Source organism: Geospiza fortis, unplaced genomic scaffold (assembly GCF_000277835.1).
Source record: "Geospiza fortis unplaced genomic scaffold, GeoFor_1.0 scaffold59, whole genome shotgun sequence".
NCBI classification, from domain to species: Eukaryota; Metazoa; Chordata; class Aves; order Passeriformes; family Thraupidae; genus Geospiza; species Geospiza fortis.
In genome coordinates, this window is record NW_005054381.1 from 1,706,405 (window position 1) to 1,724,650 (window position 18,246).

At 44.5% G+C, this 18,246-nt stretch overlaps 1 protein-coding gene across 1 annotated transcript in view; it reads left to right on the forward strand.

Moving 5' to 3' along the window:
- Positions 1-18,246, forward strand: part of AUTS2 (activator of transcription and developmental regulator AUTS2) — a 582,529-nt gene that overhangs the window by 324,756 nt on the left and 239,527 nt on the right. Inside the window, exon 5 of the mRNA XM_031060380.1 lies at positions 13,888-13,917. Within this exon, the coding sequence (XP_030916240.1) occupies positions 13,888-13,917 (30 nt within the window). The remainder of the gene's footprint in view (positions 1-13,887; positions 13,918-18,246) is intronic.

The window sequence follows — 18,246 nt, forward strand, 5'->3', positions numbered from 1 at the left end:
TGCTTTATGAGAAATTGCTGTCTCCCCCTCTCCCTTGCTCTGAAGGACCCCATTGGTGAACACTTTAGGTTTGCTATTGAATTTCCCGTAGATCTCTCCCGCATCTTTTTATGATAGCTGCCACGCAGGATAGCTCTGCTGAATTTTCCTCCAAGATTAAATTGGTTGTTCAGATTCTTCTCGTAGTCTTTTTATTTCCCCCCTCCCAACAGTCCTTCACATCCATACCAATGGCTCTGCATCATTCTCTTTCTTTTCCTGTATTTGTAAATCACAGTGTCCTCTTGTAGCAGACTTTTTATTGATTACTCAAAAGAGGTAGTCGAGCTTAATAGCAAAGCTGAAATGAGTCTTGAAGAAGTGCTGTTCCTGCAGCATGATAAAACTGAATCCTGTGAACATGAATAAAGCTCAACATACACAGCAACACCAACACTGTAAAAGCTGGCAGGATCTACTGTTCCTGGGAAATGGGAAAACCTCCTGGCTCCAGAATAAGCTCAGAGGTCACTCAGAGCCCTTCAGGACTGTCCCAGCATGGAGAGAGCTCGGAGGTCACTCCCAGCCCTTCAGGACTGTCCCAGCATGGACAGAGCTGCTGTCACTGAATGGAGCTGGCCTGAATTGCTGGATCACAGGAGATCTGGAGCATTAACGAGCTGGCTGTGGATATAGGAATGGAAGGATGTCGATGTTTAGGGATTTATAAATTCACATCATTTAAGGCAATGAGGGTGTGATCTGCTGTGACCTCCTGTCTAGCACAGGCCATATGATCTCACTAATTAATTGTACTGCCTGGAGTACAGTAACTCTGACGGAACGAGGGCACAACATTTAGGCAAGGTTTTAATTTTTTATTAATTTTTTTTCAGTTAGGGAAGATCTGCCCTGTTTTTAAGTGAAGAATAATAAATTATTGCCTGTTTTTAAAATATGCACCAGTCTAGATTTATCTGGGTTTTGCCCATTGCATCTGGTTATTCACTTGCTTTTTAGACTGAAGATAAAGCCTACAGAGGTTTTGTGGGGAGAACATGTTTGAAATCTCAGAGCCTCCCTATTCCTAAATTTTCAAAAGAGATGAGAATGGAACTTCCAATCTTTTGGTATCTACAGTCTATAAAACAGAAGGAGCCTCTCCCTCTCCAAAACATCCCTTGTGAAATTCCAAGGCTCTGTATTCACAGAGAATATCTCTGGAGAAAGCAGTGAATTTCCTTGCCCTACCTAATCCATCTCAAAACTGCAGAGCACAGGTTGAGTAGTTTAAAATTCCTTTCTGTACAAGATGCAGGTGCTTTGCTAGGATCATCCAGCCAGTAAATTCAGTGTACATTTTTGTCTGTGGGGTAGTGGTGACCACAAAGATTGAAGATCTGAAGCTTCTGCTCCTTCCAGGAGTCCTGAAGATCCTCAGATTCCAGAGAGAGTTGTTCTGCATCCCCTCCTGCTTTGGTGTGTCCCTTCTTTCTCGACAGAGTTTACTGGGAAGTCCTGTGTTTGACTTTCAGGATGTCCCTGGCCCTGATGTGGGGCTCACCTTTGGAAGAGATAATTCCTGGCAGTGTGAAGTCTCATTGCAGCTGCAAAGGGAGCACGTGGGCAGTGTCAGTAATGCTGCATTGGCCACAGCCCTGCACAGCACAGCTGCTGCTGGCAAAACTCCTGCATTTTCCACGACCCTCCTGGTCAGGAATAACTTTTTGAGCACTGAGCTAAAAGCCAGCTGTTCAAAGCAATCCCTTGCCTTGGCTGAGACAGGTAATTTGCCACTGCTGATAACAGTCATGGAGCCTGTGATAATACTTTTGATATAGGAGTTTTTACCACTTAGTCTAGGGGTAGGTTAATGCAGCAGTGGGGAAAAAAAACCCAACCAAACCCCAAACATTTTTTTTCTATCTGTGCTAGGAGAGCATTGGTGGTAAACTGAGGACCTGGTATTGCCCAGTGGATATTTGTACAGGAGGATGGCTCTTAAAATAGATATTTGGGTCTTACCTGAAGCTGAGGGACAGCAGAGGAACAGCTCCAATTTGCTTGCTGTGAGCAGGGACAGGACCCAGAGAACAGCTGGAGCTGGGCCAGGGCAGGTTTATGTTGGATTTCAGGAAAGGTTCTTCCCCCAGAGGGTGCTGGCACTGCCCAGGCTGCCCAGGGAATGGGCACGGCCCCGAGGCTGCCAGAGCTCCAGGAGCTCCAGGGATGCCCAGGCTGGGATTGTTGGGGTGTCTGTGCAGGGCCAGGGCTGGACTGGATGATTCTTGGGGGTCCTTTCAAGTCTGGGGTATTCCATGACCCTCCCACCTCTGTGCTGTGTGGCCATGAGCCCTGTGAGCCCCAGAGTGGGTCACTGCAGAGGTGCAGAACCAGCCTGGGAGCAGCGGCAGCTCTGGCTCAGAGCACAGGGGGCTCACAGGGCTCTGGGCTGGGTGCAGGGGGTGCTCAAGAACAGAGAGCTGGAGGAAATGAGAGGTTCCCCTTCCTGTCCTGCTGGGACACACCAAGGTATCACTGCTGCCACTGCTTCTTGGTAAAGGGGGCTGCAGTGCTGGGTGCTGTGCTGGACAACACCCCCCAGCTACCAAAGAATCCCACAAGGGGTTGGGTTCAAAGGGACCTTAAAGCCCATCCAGTGCCACCCCTGCCATGGCAGGGACACCTCCCTCTGTCCCAGGTGCTCCCAGCCCTGGCCTTGGGCACTGCCAGGGATCCAGGGGCAGCCCCAGCTGCTCTGTTCAGCCAGGCAGTGATGAGTATTCTTATTCTCAGCCACTCCTTGAACAAAAAATGGCAGAGTTCAACTGATAAATCATATTCCTACCTCTACAAAGAGAAATACAACTCCTGTTTTAAATTCAGTTCTTATAGTTGCTGCATTCTGGGGGAAAAAAAATAATGCTTTCATTTCCTAATAAGAGATCACAGATTCCAAATTACAGAACCATGTATGTCAAAAAGGAAATTTGAGCCAGCAAGGCCAAAGTGTGCCATTGTCCTTACAATTTATATTTACTTGCTCTACATTTAGAATAATCCTTCTCTTCCCTCAGGTCTAGCACAGACAATTTATCAATTGTACAAAAATGATAAAGGCAGCAATAAATAATAACAGTAATAATAATGCATAACAACTGTGCAAGTGATGAATTATAAAGCAGGGAGTGGAAAAGGGAATGAAAGCACAGCACAGAAGCCAGTTTGCAAGGCTGAGTACACAGGCTGAGCTATTTTTCTGGTGTCATGACAATGAGGAACATTTATGGGAGTTTGCAAACAGCTTAGAACACAAATCATTTTGTTTCAGGTTATATTTATAGGGCTTTGTTAAGGGGGTTTTAGTATCCATTAAAATCCAATGTTCAGAGGTTTATAGCTCAGCTGTTAAGGTCTTATCCCTAAGGATCAATTGTTTTGGGTTGTTTGGGGAATTATTATTACCATTATTATTTATACAATTCAGTTTAACTTATTTAGGCTACTGTAAAGACAAAGAACTCAAAAGCTAAAGAGGTCTTGTTGGGGGAAGAAAAGATGGATTTTTATTATTTATGTTTTGTTTCAGATACAATTTCTACATCTCTTTTATCCTAGAAATCAGTGGAATCTCCCTTTGTGTGGGTTTCAGTAGCCATGTTGTGCTCAGAGTTGCTGCAGCCTGCACAAGAGAGCAACCCCTGAGCAGTGCTGTCTGTGCTGGATTGCTGCTGCTCTGTGCTCATTGCTCTAAGTGAAAATAAAAATAATTTTCAGTTGGACTGATATAATTTTCCAGAGGTCACGCACTTTAGTTGGTGGAAGATGAGATCTATACTGAAAATAGGCATGGTGTGTCTAGGGCCTGATCCAGGTCTTAATGCTTTTTTCTTCTTTTTTATTTCTTCTATTTACTGAGACCAACATTCTCTGAGAAAAATGCCTTATTTTCCTGCACACTTTATAAACACATAGAGTGAAAGTAAGCAAATCCTAGGGAATGTACCATTTAATAGCCCAGAGAGATGAGAAGTAGAGGGTTGACAGCAGAAGGGAGTAAGTGACTTGCCTGAGGTGATCCTGATAGCCAGTGACAGAGGTGGATCTCCTGAGTCCTAGCCCAAGGCTATCTTTCCTCCATCATCTTGCTTTTCAACCCACAGTGCAGTATTTTTGGTGAGAGGTGAGTCAGATCCAGGGGATATTGCTGGATCACTCCCAGTTAGGTGGATGTGGAGGGTTAAGGACCTGACACACAGGGAAAAGGGCAAATAACATATCTGATAGTTGTTCCATAAACAAGCATGGGAGCAATGAACTGTGTTCTTGAGAAAATATATATATAAATTCTTAAAATGCACCTACCTTGGAATTAATATAGTGACTGTTCTTATTTAAATCATTTTCTGTTGTACCCTGCTTCCTTTGTGGCAGTATTTCCCAGCTGTTTTTTGTTTAATTCTAAATATTCATGACATTAATTCTATTTAAGTCCTATGCTGTTATCTGAGACAAAATGTCAACATTTTATGACAAACTGCTGTATCCATTGCTTCGAGTGTCCCCGAGGAGCCTGTTTGATGTGGCTGACTATCAATCTCTGATGGAAAATCTGATTGACACCAATAAAAGCTTGGTAGTTCTCATTTCCCCATTTAAAATGATCCAAACAGCTCAATAGCCATGCAAGGTCTTTAGAGTGTTTTTAGCCTGTGCATAATTCATCATCTCAATTGTTGTGCTTTTTTAACTTCCAATTTTGGAATATCAGATCAATAGAGCATCCAGTTGCTCTCTTTACTCTTTCCTTTCTTGCTGCAATCACACAGGACCCGAGGTTCCTTTTGAGCCCTGGAGAGGCATCTTTGCATCCTCTTTGCTTCCTGCCACAACCCTTTCCATGGGTTATTCTTTTTCACTTGGCTCTATGAAGTGTAAGCTCCAGACCATCCAAGATCTGCCATGCACGCAGAGGAAAGCAAGTTGTTGCCTCCAACCTCTTGATGCTGTTCTCAAAGTTAACTCAAGCCTCACTTAGCTGGTTGGGTTTTTTTCTTGTTGTAATTTCTATTTCTGGCAGCGGCGAAGAAAGGAAGAGACTCTCAGACCCCAGACTGTGAATATAATGCTGACAGTAAGAAAAAACATTTAAGAGGAATCTCTGTGAGATACTGAGGTCAAACTTTGGCCATCTGGCAGTTGGGAAGAGCCATGTGTGAAGGCACGCCAGGCACCTGCTGAAGGCAGAGCTGCAGCAGCAAAGCCTTCAAAGATTTGCTGGCTGCTCTCAGCCTTCGCTTGGGTTTCATTTGTAGCTTCTCTTATCGAGCACAATTTCTAAATGAGGATGGTTGCTTCACTTTAAGGACGTACAAATGACTTGCCCTCACCTGTCAAGCATGATCCTTGTATTTTACCAGGCCCATTATGAACGCAATCTTTCTGTCGAAAATTTGCATACCTCCTTTCTTGAAAAGTAATGACAGCAATTTCTTTCCCTGCGCTCACTTTCTGAGTGTCTCATTTAACAGCACCTGGGAAACCGACAGGCGCAGAGATGAGAAGTGAAAGAGAGCAGTTGATTAAATCATCATCAAGTCGGGCCTCAGAAAGTCAATTCTGCTTCCCGTCTGCAATGATATCCTTTTATCTTAAAGTAATGAGCTATGGCACTTTTGCATCCGGTAATGCGATAAGTTCTATTAGCATGTTCCATTTGCTTCACAAGCAAGGGCAAGTCATTTCAGTAAGCTCATATCACTGCAATCAAAGCAATTGGCTTCACAGGCAGAGAAGAAAGAGGAAAGGCTCAGGGTGATTTTTATGGATCACAACACAGTGTAAAAAATAGATTCTTGTATTATTTTAACCCGTAACATGCTTTGCTTCTTGTCAATCAAGGTGTTTTTATTTCATTAGCCCGTAAGTACCTGGAAGACTCAAATTCCAAACAGAACTCATGAGCTAAGACCAGGAGTTCTGAAAAATAAGAATCTTTTCTTATACAGATAACACCCACTAATGCAGTATTAGGCACTGACTTCATTAACCACTGATTAGTTTAAACCTTTCCTATCGACTTAGTCCATCAGTACAAATGCACATTTTTATTACTATTTACTATTATTTATTTTTTTTGAACCTTGAAAAAGTACTTGTGAGTTGAGAGGATGCTAAACATGACATTACAAACTGCAAATTGCCATCAGTTTGAGAGGCTGCTAAAAATAACATGACAGCTGCAAGTTGCCTGCAGCCAGCAAGGCAGGTAAGGAGGCAGCAAATGTGCAACCCGAGTCCCAGGGGAGAGCATGGAGGCATTTCTCCTTATGGAGCCCTCAGGAGCTGAGGCAGAGACTTCACCCTTCAATTGCAACAGAGGATGACTTCCTGAGATCAGGATTCCTGTGTGTGTGTGGCTGGCAGTGCCTGCTGCCAGGTCTGGTGGGATTTGGGTCCCTGACTGATGCTGGGCACTTTCTGAGGGTGCTGAGCTGTCACAGACATCTTTTATGAAAAATTCTTTCCTTAGGATTTTTTCTCTGAGAAGCTGAGAGGCCTCAGGAACAAAATGTAAACATTGATTATCTGCTGTTGTGGAATGCAACAGGTGCATCTGTGATTGGTCTCGTGTGGTTGTTTCTAATTAATGGCCAATCACAGCCAGCTGGCTCGGACTCTCTGTCTGAGACAGAAGCTTTTGTTACCATTCCTTCCTTTTCTATTCTTAGCTAGCCTTCTGATGAAATCCTTTCTTCTATTCTTTTAGTATAGTTTTAATGTAATATATATAATAAAATAATAAATCAAGCCTTCTGAAACATGGAGTCAGATCCTCATCTCTTCCCTCATCCTAAGACCCTGCGAACACGGTCACACTGAGCTGAGGAATGCATGGCACTGTAAGTTTTCCATCTGGAAAACACATTTAATCTTCCCCTGGCCCTGGTGGGAGCATCATCCTGCTCTGGGCTTGGCCAGGTGTGGGGTCACTGGGCAATGACACCATGACAGCAGTGGCACCTGGGCAGTGCCACCATGAGGAGGCTGCTGGATCTGTGGGATCTGGACCACAGAAGGTGCAGTAACCTCCAGCCCCAGCTCCCTTTCCAAGGAACAACAGAAAAAAAATTTCTTCCAGGGCTGGTTCCACGTGTCCCTGGGGTGACACGGAGCTGGGGCAGCCTGGCAGGACAGGGGTGGCAGCCCCCAGCAGCTCCTGTGTCACCTCCCCAGCAGTGCCCAGTGCCTCCCAGTGCCTCCCAGTGCCACAGGTGCCAGCCTGCCCCTGCAGGGGAAATCCCTGCAAACACAGGGGGCAACACAGCAGAACCAAACCAGGGTCTGCCTGGAGGGAAATCCCCCCTTGGCTTTGCAACAACTTCCCTGTGGCCTACCAGGAATGTTTGGGCCTCCCACCAGGTGCCAAGGATAAATCCATGTCCTAGAGAAATGTAACGTCTTTATCCTCATCCTTATCCTGAACAGCAATGTAATCCAGAGTTTTCATTTTAATACTCAACATGTCATTCTTTCTAATAAAACCATTGTTTTGCTGATGGTAGAGCTAAAAGGAACTACTAATTATGTCATTTTGTAATATAAAACAATGATAAGCGTCCTGGGGGGAGGAATTAAAAAGAATTTCAGCTGAAAAACATTCTAAATTCTGAATATTTTTATTGTAAGGGACCCAAGATAACTTCAAATGTCCAAGACTGATACATTTCAGCTGAAGTAGTTTGGATAAAATGGAATTCAGATTAAAGGTCAACATTGCAATCTTTTGTCCAGACTTAGGTAATTTGTGTAAAATGGGACTTTTTGGTGAATAATCCATAATTTTAGCTTTTAAGAAAGCAGACCTTAAACTTCTCAGACCATTTCTGTTTCAGAGCCATTCCTTCCAGTGAATCACAGTGGATAATGGTGAGGAATTGCTAAGCAGACTGTGATGTTAACCAATTTGTGAGATGCTATATATATGTGTGTATATATATATTTAAGATTCCTTGGCAGGGAGCTCCATGCTGAATGCTTCTTGCAGCAAAGTCACAGATAGGAAGGAAAAAAGTGAAATTCTTGCTCTTAGCTTCTTTGTGGCTCTGCCAGTCTCCATTTCAACAATTAGAAAATTGCCCATTTATTCCCTGTCTGGGTCTCCTTTCATCTAGGAGATGTTTTTTTCTCCTTTTTTTCTTGGAAGCAAAGGTCTAATTGTATAGCTAAAATACCATCTTTGCCCTTTCCAGGGCTGCCAGTTTGTCATTGGTGGAGAGATGGACAAGAATATTGTAAATGTCACTGTGAACAGGCTGAGGTCTGGGTTTTCCCTCATTTTCTTCAGATTTCTTTTCAGCAGACAGATGAGTAGAATCACTTTGTTCAGAGCTGGCTTTGCAGCAGCTCTGACTCCTTTGGTGGCAATGATAAATGGCTCCAAGATATGAAATAGCTGTTCCAGCAAAGTCCATTGAGCAGAATAGAGAACAATGCCCTCCTCAATGTCATTGTACATGAGATATTCAATGATTGCCACTTTTTGCACAAGAATGTGTTCAATCAGCAAAGTACAGAGAAATCCATGGTGTTGCTTCAGCCTGAATGAGCTGGTGAGGTGGCTCAGACCTTTACTCAGCTTGATTTGGACCAGGCTCTCTCAAGTTATTAAAATGGGCTCAAATTAGAGCTGTCACCACATAGGGTGTCTGATTTTTGAAACGTGGCTTTGGGATCAGGCTCATTCCACGGGTGCTCTGGGAAATGTGCTGTGCATTTTAACTCTCTCCACCTGGGCCAGAGGGCTGGGGAGGTGCAGCTAATCTTTAACCTGATCTTCAGCTTCCCTTTTCTTCTAAAAAACACAGCAGCAATTATGCCTCAGCTGGGAATTGGAAAGTTCTTTTCCCACTTGCCACTGCAGGTCTGTGTGTGCAGACCCCACATTGCAGGGAATGCATTTGCTGCAGCCCAGGCTGACTGCAGGGCTTCAGGCTGGGGCAGAAAGAAGAAATTTCTGGTTTGTTGGTACAGAGATCTTTTGCCTTTGCATGTCTTCTTCCTCACCTGGATTTGATTTTAGGGATAATTATTTGAATTTTGACTGCATCACACATATGAACATGCAAGTTTTTGGGTCACTGACTGTGATTAGCATTTCTAGAGCAGGGAGTTGCAGAAATACTGCAAAAGGAAGCTTGAACACTTGGCACATGTGTGTGTGTGTCAGGTGATGTGATGGCTGGTGGCTTTGGTTATTTAAGGGATTGGAGCAGTTTCAGTGATAACTATGGCCACTTTGTGCAAATCACAGTCAGTCTGCTCTCATTATTACCCCAATTATATAGAAACTAGGAGAGCCCTTAGCATTTCCATATATCCTGTAAGATTTTTATCAATGAAGACCATTTTGAGTGAGCTTTACTTGCTTTGAATTTTGTTGGTAGTGCCATAGGTCCCTTGGGAAAACCACTGAGTCCCTTCTGGCCAGTACAAGACTTTGAGAAGCACAAAATAAACAATTTTCAGACTCCTCCCACTGAGGAGCCTGTCAGGCTGTGGTCTGAGAAGCTCTGACAGCATTAGGGCCATGTGCCTGTGAAAATTTGGCCATCCAGGGAGCTGTGGGTGCTCAGCAGTTCTGCCCATCTGGGCTTCACTGAATGAGCTGAGGGCTGGCCGGGGGGGTGTAGGGCAAATCAGGCAATTTGGCTCTGGGCTCATCTCCAGCCTGGCCTGGGGGGGGCTGTAATCAGTCACAACTTGTGCTCAGAGTGGAGACAGTAAGTGCCTTGAGCCTGTGAATCAGAGCAAGAAGCCTCTGTTTGTTCAGGTGTGAAATGTGTCTGCAGCCTCCTTGTCCTGATTTGTCACATTATCACCCTCAGCTTCCAGTGAAGCCAGTGGCAGTTATCCAAAAATCAGGTCATGCTATCTCTGAATGATATTTTGGATTCCCAGTTATTTGCAGAATATTCCAAGGCAGCCTGTGCACAGAGCCATGGTTTCCTGAAAAAGACGGGAGAGCACCGAAAAATGAGCTTTCTGTAATAGCCATGGAATACTGAAACACAGCCCAAAGCAGGGGCCAGTGCAAAGTATTTCCATTGCTTCAATTCCAAAACAGTCTGGCGCTCTGAGAACCACAAAGCACTTAAATCATTTTACTTCTTCCTGTGGCCCTGGGAGGTAGGGAAATGCTGGAGGAATTGAGGAATTGAGCGAGCAGTGCAGACTCCAGCCTTCAAATTGACCAGTAATTCTGAATAATCAACTTCACGGTTGTCAGCTTCGGTTCCCAAAATTCCCTCTTCAGCTGTGGGGAGCAGTGAGGCTGCAGGAGATGGAAACACCTCGTGCTTCAGCAGCTCTGGGCAGAACCTGCATCCAGAGATGTAAATGGGCCCATCAGAGCATTGGGTGGCTGTGTGTGAGCACAGTGCCTGGGCTGACCCTCAGCCATGGGCACAGTGTGCACTTGCTCCAGTTCTGTTTCCAGCCTGAGCAGCAAACTTCTTTCCTCTCCCTCTTTGGCATTACCCCTGCACACAAACTGTGTGATGGGTGGGAGTGCAGAATGTGCCAGTGCAGAGTGTGTCCTGCACACACACACACACACCCACACACACACACCCACACACCCACACACACACACACAGGTGCTGCACAGAGCTACAACCCCAGAGCAGTGCTCAGAGCCCTCTCATCCTCTCCCTCCCTCTTTCTTTCCATCCAGCTGCTCCCCAGAACGCTGCCATGGGCCCAGGACAGCCGTGCTGGGCACTGGGTTCTGCCCTGGTGCCCAACCCTCTGTGAGAGGGCAGAGCTGCCCCAGAGCCAGGCTGGCCGAAGGCAGGGAGCTGTTTGCTGAGTGCATTTATTGCCTTTGCATAATTTATGAACTGGAGGGCTTTGACCATCATCCCTCTCTGCCAGAGGCTGGCACGGAGGGCTCTGGAGGCTGGAGCTGTAAATTGGATGGTGCACTCCAGCAAAGTCCTGGGGTCAGTGTGGGAATTCAGTAGCAGGGATGGCAGTGTTTGCTCCCAGTGCCATGTGCAGCACAGGCAGGGTTGGCAGGCACCCCAGCTGGCCCAGGCACAGAGCTGTCACTCCTGGGCACGCTGGGAGGGAGCAGGAGCAGCTTTAATGGGCTTGGCACAGCTCTCCTCCATCATGGGCACCAGTAGGGCTCGGTCCTTCGCCATATGCTGAGCTCTGGAGACAAGGTGCTGCTGGGTACTGCAGTAATTATTTGATGTGGAATTAAGCAGACCTTGAAATTAGAACTGGACTGTGGGAGAGCAGGAGGTGTGGAGTTTAACACTTTGCTGGAAATGGCCTCCCACCGGCAGCGCTGCGCAGATTCACTCGGCTGTGGGGAGCTGCTCTCTTGGCAAATTCAGATGTCAGGGCTGGCAAGTTCTCTTCTCCCCAGGCACCTCCACGCTGGAGGGAACACAAAAACCCTGAGCTTTTCCAAGCTTATGAGTCAGTAAAAACTACAGCAGAGATTCTTTACATCAGACCAAAGCTGGGCTAAGGGAGAGGCTGCAGAGTGCTGTGAGCACAGCTGGGTCACAGGACGCTGCTCCTGTGCCTGGCACCAGGAGTGGTGGCACCTTGAAACCCTCTGAACCCTGCTGCTCCAAGGGAATTGCCCCTGCCTGCTTAGACATCCTTTTGCCCCCTTTATTTTCACTTTTGCATTCAGTCTCATCAAGACTTGGAGTTTGCCTGGAGGGTGGGCAGAGACACAAACAAAGGAGCAATTGCCCCTTTGCTCCTTGGTTTCAAACACATAGGAGGTGTGATAATGGATCCTGGGGAGCTCATGGTGAGGGAGCTCCTGGCTCTGACCATCCAGGGGGAGAAGGTAACAGAGCCCAAAAGCTGAATTTTTCCAATAGCTGTGAAGCAGAAATAGTAAATGGAAGATCTTTGTGACATTCATGCTTGTGATATGCTCTGTGATTCCTGGGGATGTCCTGTGCAGGGCCAGGAGCTGGACTGGATGATTCTTGTGAGTCCCTTCTAGCTCAGGAGGTTCTCTGATTCTGTGCCCTGATTTTCATGGATTACAATCCAAGTTTGCTTTTTTTGTAAATGCAGGGCCTTCAAACCAAAATCTCATACAGGCAGTCCTGATGAAGTCAAAATGCCTTGTATTTCTGGGGTAAGGTAGGAGTACTTTATATCAGTGCCATGCTGTTCTAGAAATGCTTTCCTTTTGTCAGTTAAGTGGACTCTTCATTAATTCAAACATTGTGTGAGGTTTTCAAAATTAAAGCTAAAATTGCCCCCTGTCTTCATGTTTCTTCTCATTTGTTTGTTACCAGAGGAAATACTCTGGTATTAAATAGGTGCAACTAGTGCTATATAAATCACTTCAGTTATTAAATAAATTTCACTTCCTTTTCTATTTGAAATCAGCTGCAAGAAGATTGTAATTTTATCTCATCTTTCCTTCATTTAAAATTAGTTCAAAAATACCTAGAAATAGTTCTTATCTCTAATGTGTTAGTACATAGCTCAGTGGTGTAGAGAAGGCACCTTTTCCCCCCCTGTACTGATGCAGACAAGGGAAAAGCCAGTGAAACAGAAAAGTTATAATTAAACAACAGACAGGAGATGAGTTGATTTGTGCAAATCAAGTATGTGTATTTGTGGGAGTATTTGGCTCTGTCTGTTCACATCCCACTGTACAGTTAACCTTTGGAATTCACAAAATATAACTAATTTCAAAGCAATTCGGTTGTCTTACAAAAATACTCGAAGATGATATAAACACCATAAAGATATAAATACATAAAGATATAAGAACATAAAGATATAAGTACATAAAGATATAAATACATAAAGATATAAGTACATAAAGAGCTTAACTGAGTGCTGTAAGAGCCTGACAGTCAGCTGCTCCTTGGGTAGGAAAGCCTGGGTCTCCTGCTTGGTGATGTTTTCCTTGGAAATGTTTGCCATGAGATCTGCATAGCTCAGTCTTGAGTGATAGAGACAATTCATCCTCCAGAACCTCCAGCTGTAGATAGAAACAAAACAGACCCACAGAAGGAGCTGCAGGTACCCAGAATTCAAGCCTGTGTGTTCCAGGGTTCCCAGAGTCCTGTTTCCAACATTTTGTACTTCCAGCAAATGCAAATGTGGTTTGGGTTGTGATGCTTGTCTTTCAGAAACATTGAGTGATCTAGTCCTGCTCTATTCCTACAATAGTAAAACTTATTTAAGAATTGAGCAATGGCACTGGATGAATATCAAGACTCTCTAGAGTTACCAGTCAGCATTTTGTAAAATTGTGATGTCTGGGCAACTCCCAGAGAACCTGAGGGAATCAGTGGCCGTGGCACATTCCGGCTTCCCTGTGATCTCTGCAATCTTCATTTCAGCAGCCAAAAGCAAAGGCACAGGGTGACCTTTCCTAGTGTTCCTGGAGAACAGCAGCCTTGCAAGGCTCCTCTGAGTGCTGGGCACACCTGAGCATCCCCAAGGAGCCCCTGCAGCTGCTGGACTGCAGCAGCATGAGGAGCGCTGCTCATCCAAAGAAAACACTCCAGCCCTCTGAGGCTGTTTTTCTTCTTCCCTGATCCAGTTTTGGGGTCTGAATGTGCCCCTGCACCTCCAGCTCCTGTGCCCCTGAGCTGAACTGGCAGAGGCTTTGCAAATGGCTTTGGTGCATGCAGGGCAGGTTTTTCATCATTCAAACACAGAAATGCATCCTCTGCAACAGCACTGGGGAATTTCCTCCCATACAGTAACTGCACTTGTTCCTACAGGTGCCAGATGTGATGCCCAACACTTGTGAATGTATCACCCATCTTGTTCACAGAAATATTTATCTTCTTTTTGTTGTAGCAAGCTTCTCTTACCCGTGCTTTTTCTCTTTTTGTGTTTCAGTGTGACAGCGACAGTGATCAAGAAGAAAAGGTAAGAAAGAAAATCAGTATGAGAGCAAAACTAATTTATTGGATTCCCTTATTCCTCTTAATCTATTACTTATTCAAAGTTTCTTCTTGGACTAATCTAAAGCATCTCTATACAAAGAAAATTTCTGTCTCTAATTTAATTTTGGAATAGACCTCCAAGGAAAGAGAATTCTAATGAATATTTTGGAGGCCACACAGTTCATCCTGAAGCATATTGATGCCATGGTCTGTGTGGGTTGTTTATGAACACCAGTCTCACCACCAACCCTTTCCATGGCTACACTTCCCCTTGGAAGTTGTAGCAGCAACGGAGTCTGTTGGTAACCCTCACATTTGCACTTCTTAACAGTTATTTAATCACTGTTAGTGCCTGTTGTGCTTCTCTGCAGGCAAAGGCCTGCAAATTCCGACTGAAGTGTTATGGTTGATATATCTGTTTTTCAGAAATAACATTTGGAAAGTGTATATTAAGTCAAGTAACACAACTTGCTGAGCACTGTCTCCATGATTTTGGGCTTCTGAGTGGGAAAGGGGAAAAAATTAATCTGAAAGAGTCAGACAGTGATCTCTGATGCTTCCTATTATTTAGAAGACTAATAGTAATTAAGAACTGGTATCCATAATGATGAATATTTTTAGCTGTTATTTTATGTTTGTGAACAGCCTAACCTTCTTTATTTGGAAAAATTGAAATAATTATCACAGAAAAACTGGCCTAATTTCTTTATTTCCAGGTTGGATTTTGTGATTTTTATTTGTATGTTGAGCCTTAAGGGATGTTTTGATAATGTAATCATTTTTGCCTCCCCTTTCCTTGGATAAATTGGGGAATGGAAGTCAGGGGAGGGTAAAATAATGTCAGAAAACATTGTTCCTATAATAATGTTGAACTGGTTAGAGTTTCATGAGTGGTTCTGTTAACCAGCTCCAAGGCAGGCCAAGAAGAGGAGAGATGACCAGGCTGGTGTGCAGCTCACCCAACAGCCAAGGGCAAATATGCTGTAAAATCCAGAGGGAAACAATGAGTACAAAAATCACCTTCCACGAATTTAATCAGTTTTCTGCAGGGTTTGTGTAACAGGAAGGAAATTTTCAAACCATTCTGTATATAACTTCCAAAGCTTTGCCCTTCAGCTCTTTTCCCAAGTAGAGGATTTTTTCCTCATGTTTCTTAATAATTTGCTAACTATGTTAAAGAACTGCTGTTTACTTTGAAATGCAATGATTTTCCTTGCATAAGGGAACTAATCACTGGAGTTAATCAGTGTGACAACAGAAAGGGGAGGTTTTGTTGGGTTTTTGCACAGAATATTAACCTGCACTTTTCAATATGAATTTTTAATGCATTACCATTACATTCCATCCTGTGAAGTGATTATTCATTTTCAGGATGTTCCTTATGCAGAGGAAGATGATAAACTGAATTTCAGCTTCTATGTTTATGGCACCCAGAACTAAAAGTGTAATTTCCTGTCACTGCAGCATTTATGGAGCTGAACCTCTGCCTGTTTCACTCATTTTTTTTCTCTTGCAGCCCTCCAGTATAAAAAAGGCAGAGGCAGCTTTTGGGGATGGAGGGGAGATGCTGGTTCAGGATGCACAATACAAGAGAGAGTCAAGATTGTACCTCACATGGAATACCCCAGTACTTGTGTGGGCAGGATTTAAAATCCAGATGTGTATTCCATCTCTGTGATCCATATTTTCTCTTCCCCTTAATGAAATGAGATTAAGTGCAGGCCCAAATATCCCTAAACATTTAGTGCTTTTCAAATGTCAGAACCAGAGCCATCTTTGAGCTCCACAGCTCAGGCCCAGTTCTGAGAGATGACTGCTCACCCTGACTTATTTATTCAGGCTGTGCTGGCAGCCCAGGCAAAGATCTAAAGGCCTTGTTCTGCTGTTAATTTGAATTCAGCATATGTAGCCTGTTATAAAATGCGAGACATCATCATTTGAGCAGGTCAAGCATATTCAGATGAAGACAAATGGTGCTTATTTGATTTTCTTAAAATCAGGAAATGAAAAAAGTGCTCTCTGGAGAAATCATGTTCTGCCTGACTTAGATGATAGAGCAAGGCATGTACCCCAGATAAGAACAGGCACTGGTGGCTGGGTTTTATCTCTGAAGGACGGTGGGGACTGTCAGCTCGCTGACATGTGCATTATCCATGTCATTTTAAACAAAGTGACCTGCAGGAAAGTGCACTCTGCCGTGACATGATAATGGGCTGCTGGATGACAGGTAAAGTACACACTATAAAGGAGGCTGTGCGTTATTCCTTTATTTAACTGACAAGTAGAAACTTCTTTTCTTCAGACAGGCAGGATCTTTTAGATCTCTTTCAATAGGACCCAGAAGATTTTTGAATTCCTGCTTTGAATAAAATAACATTTTTAGGAGAAAAAGTTCCTGTGAGCACACGGCACTGGGAGAAGGGAGGATGGTGGGTCCTGTCCAAGGGAGCATTTCAATAGTGGTGCCAAACATCCTCAGGTTTCATTAACAGCCAGGAGAGCTGGGGTGCTCAGCAGGATTAGAGGCTTGAAGATCCTTTACCCAAATGCCTTATATCATGATGATATTGGCCCCCAGCTGTGGAGCTGTTCTGGCAGTGAATTGACAAATTGCTCTTGGTGGGACCTCGCTCGGTGTGTTCTGAGGGCTGTGGAGCTGTGCCCCTCCCAGCAGACACAGCCTGGCCTGAAATGTTTGTGGGAAGAGCAGATCTGCTTTCCTCTAGGACTGTCTCTTGCAGATTTTGATACCCTGTTGTGTACAGAATGCAGGGTTAATTGCTGCACAGCAATTCTCTACTCACTCTTCAGAAAATGCAAAGGAAGCACTTTTGCTTCATTTAGGATTTTTGAGGGCAAACCCCCACTGATCCTCCACAGGAGATCCACAAGAGGTAGAAATAATGCATATAGGTACCATTTCTGCTAGAATAAATCAAACCTGGAATCCAGGAAGAATCCCAGAGCCTTTGAATGAAACATGGCAGATCAGTGTCAGGAAAGGTGTGTGACAGATGGAGGGGCTGAAGGGTGAGCTGGTTAAAGGATGGGCCACATGAAGGCAGGAGCAGGAGCTGGGAGCCTGAGGAGCAGCTGGATGGAGGGGGTGGCAGGGGCAAAGGCGCTGCCTCAGCCTGGTCCTTCTCCCTGACTTGGATCCGTGCCTATCTGGCTGATATCACAGCTGATATCTGACCTCTGCTGGGTGATGGCTGTGCCTCCAACCCAGCCTTTAACTGGGAGCCACTTTCTGTCTGTGTCTGCCCTCAAAGGAGACGTTTCTGCAGAGGTTTCTCCTGGAGAAGAAACAAGCATATTTAATTGAAACAATGATGCAGCCCCTGCTTAGCGGTGCTGTAGCTAAGGCTGTGTCAGCGTCTCAATTTTAAATGACATATTTTGGGTGGATAATTTGTCTATTTATATAGATTCATGCTCCTTCACTTCAGTTTGACACACAGGACTGGACTGGAGCACTCAAAGTAGACATTTCACCCACCTGTTGCTGAAAAGTCTGAAGAGGTAGCAGGCATGTCTGTGGAGGGAGAGTATATTTGGAACACTTGCATCAGAGTGAGAAGCACTAATTCTTAGAGAGATGTCATTTTCCATCCTGGGATCCTTTCAGCAAATGCCACTGGGATTTCTTACTGAATCAGAAAAAAGTCTGGATCCCAGGGGAGCTCCGATTTTCTCCATTAAAAAGTCTGTCAGTCTTACTCTTTGAGCAGGTCTCCAGAGCTGATAATCTAAAATTAGGGCAAGCTATTGCACAGCTGACAAATTTAAGTGCAACTGTATTAGCTCTTGATATCTCGATACAATCTTATGACTTATACCCATGGTAATTAATAAAATATTAAAAACATAAGTGCAAACACAAAGTTTGTCTTCTGGAAATCAAAGGAAATCTTGTTTGGAAAAGACATACAAAGAGCTCTGATAAGAAAGTCAGGTGCTAAAGATGAGGTAAGAAATGAGGTCCTGTTTTATTCTCCATCTCTGCCATCTCCTCTCACCTCTCTGTTTAATTTTAAAATTAAAGGCTCGATCTGAGGCACTTCAGTGATTTTTCACTTCTTAAGAAAATGCTTCATTGATCAGGGAAGCTGCTTTGCAGTGCACACAGAGCAGGGCTGCTTCTGGCTGGAGTTGTATTCTGATGGGATGTGCAGCCTAAAAAACCATCCCTATTGATGCCTTAGTGCTGTGTTTATCCCAGGAGCAGCCCAGCAGTTCATGAATGCCCCTGGAACAAGGTCTGCAGGGCCCAGCAGTGCCTGGCTGCTCCTGGCTGCAGCCCAGGTGTCCC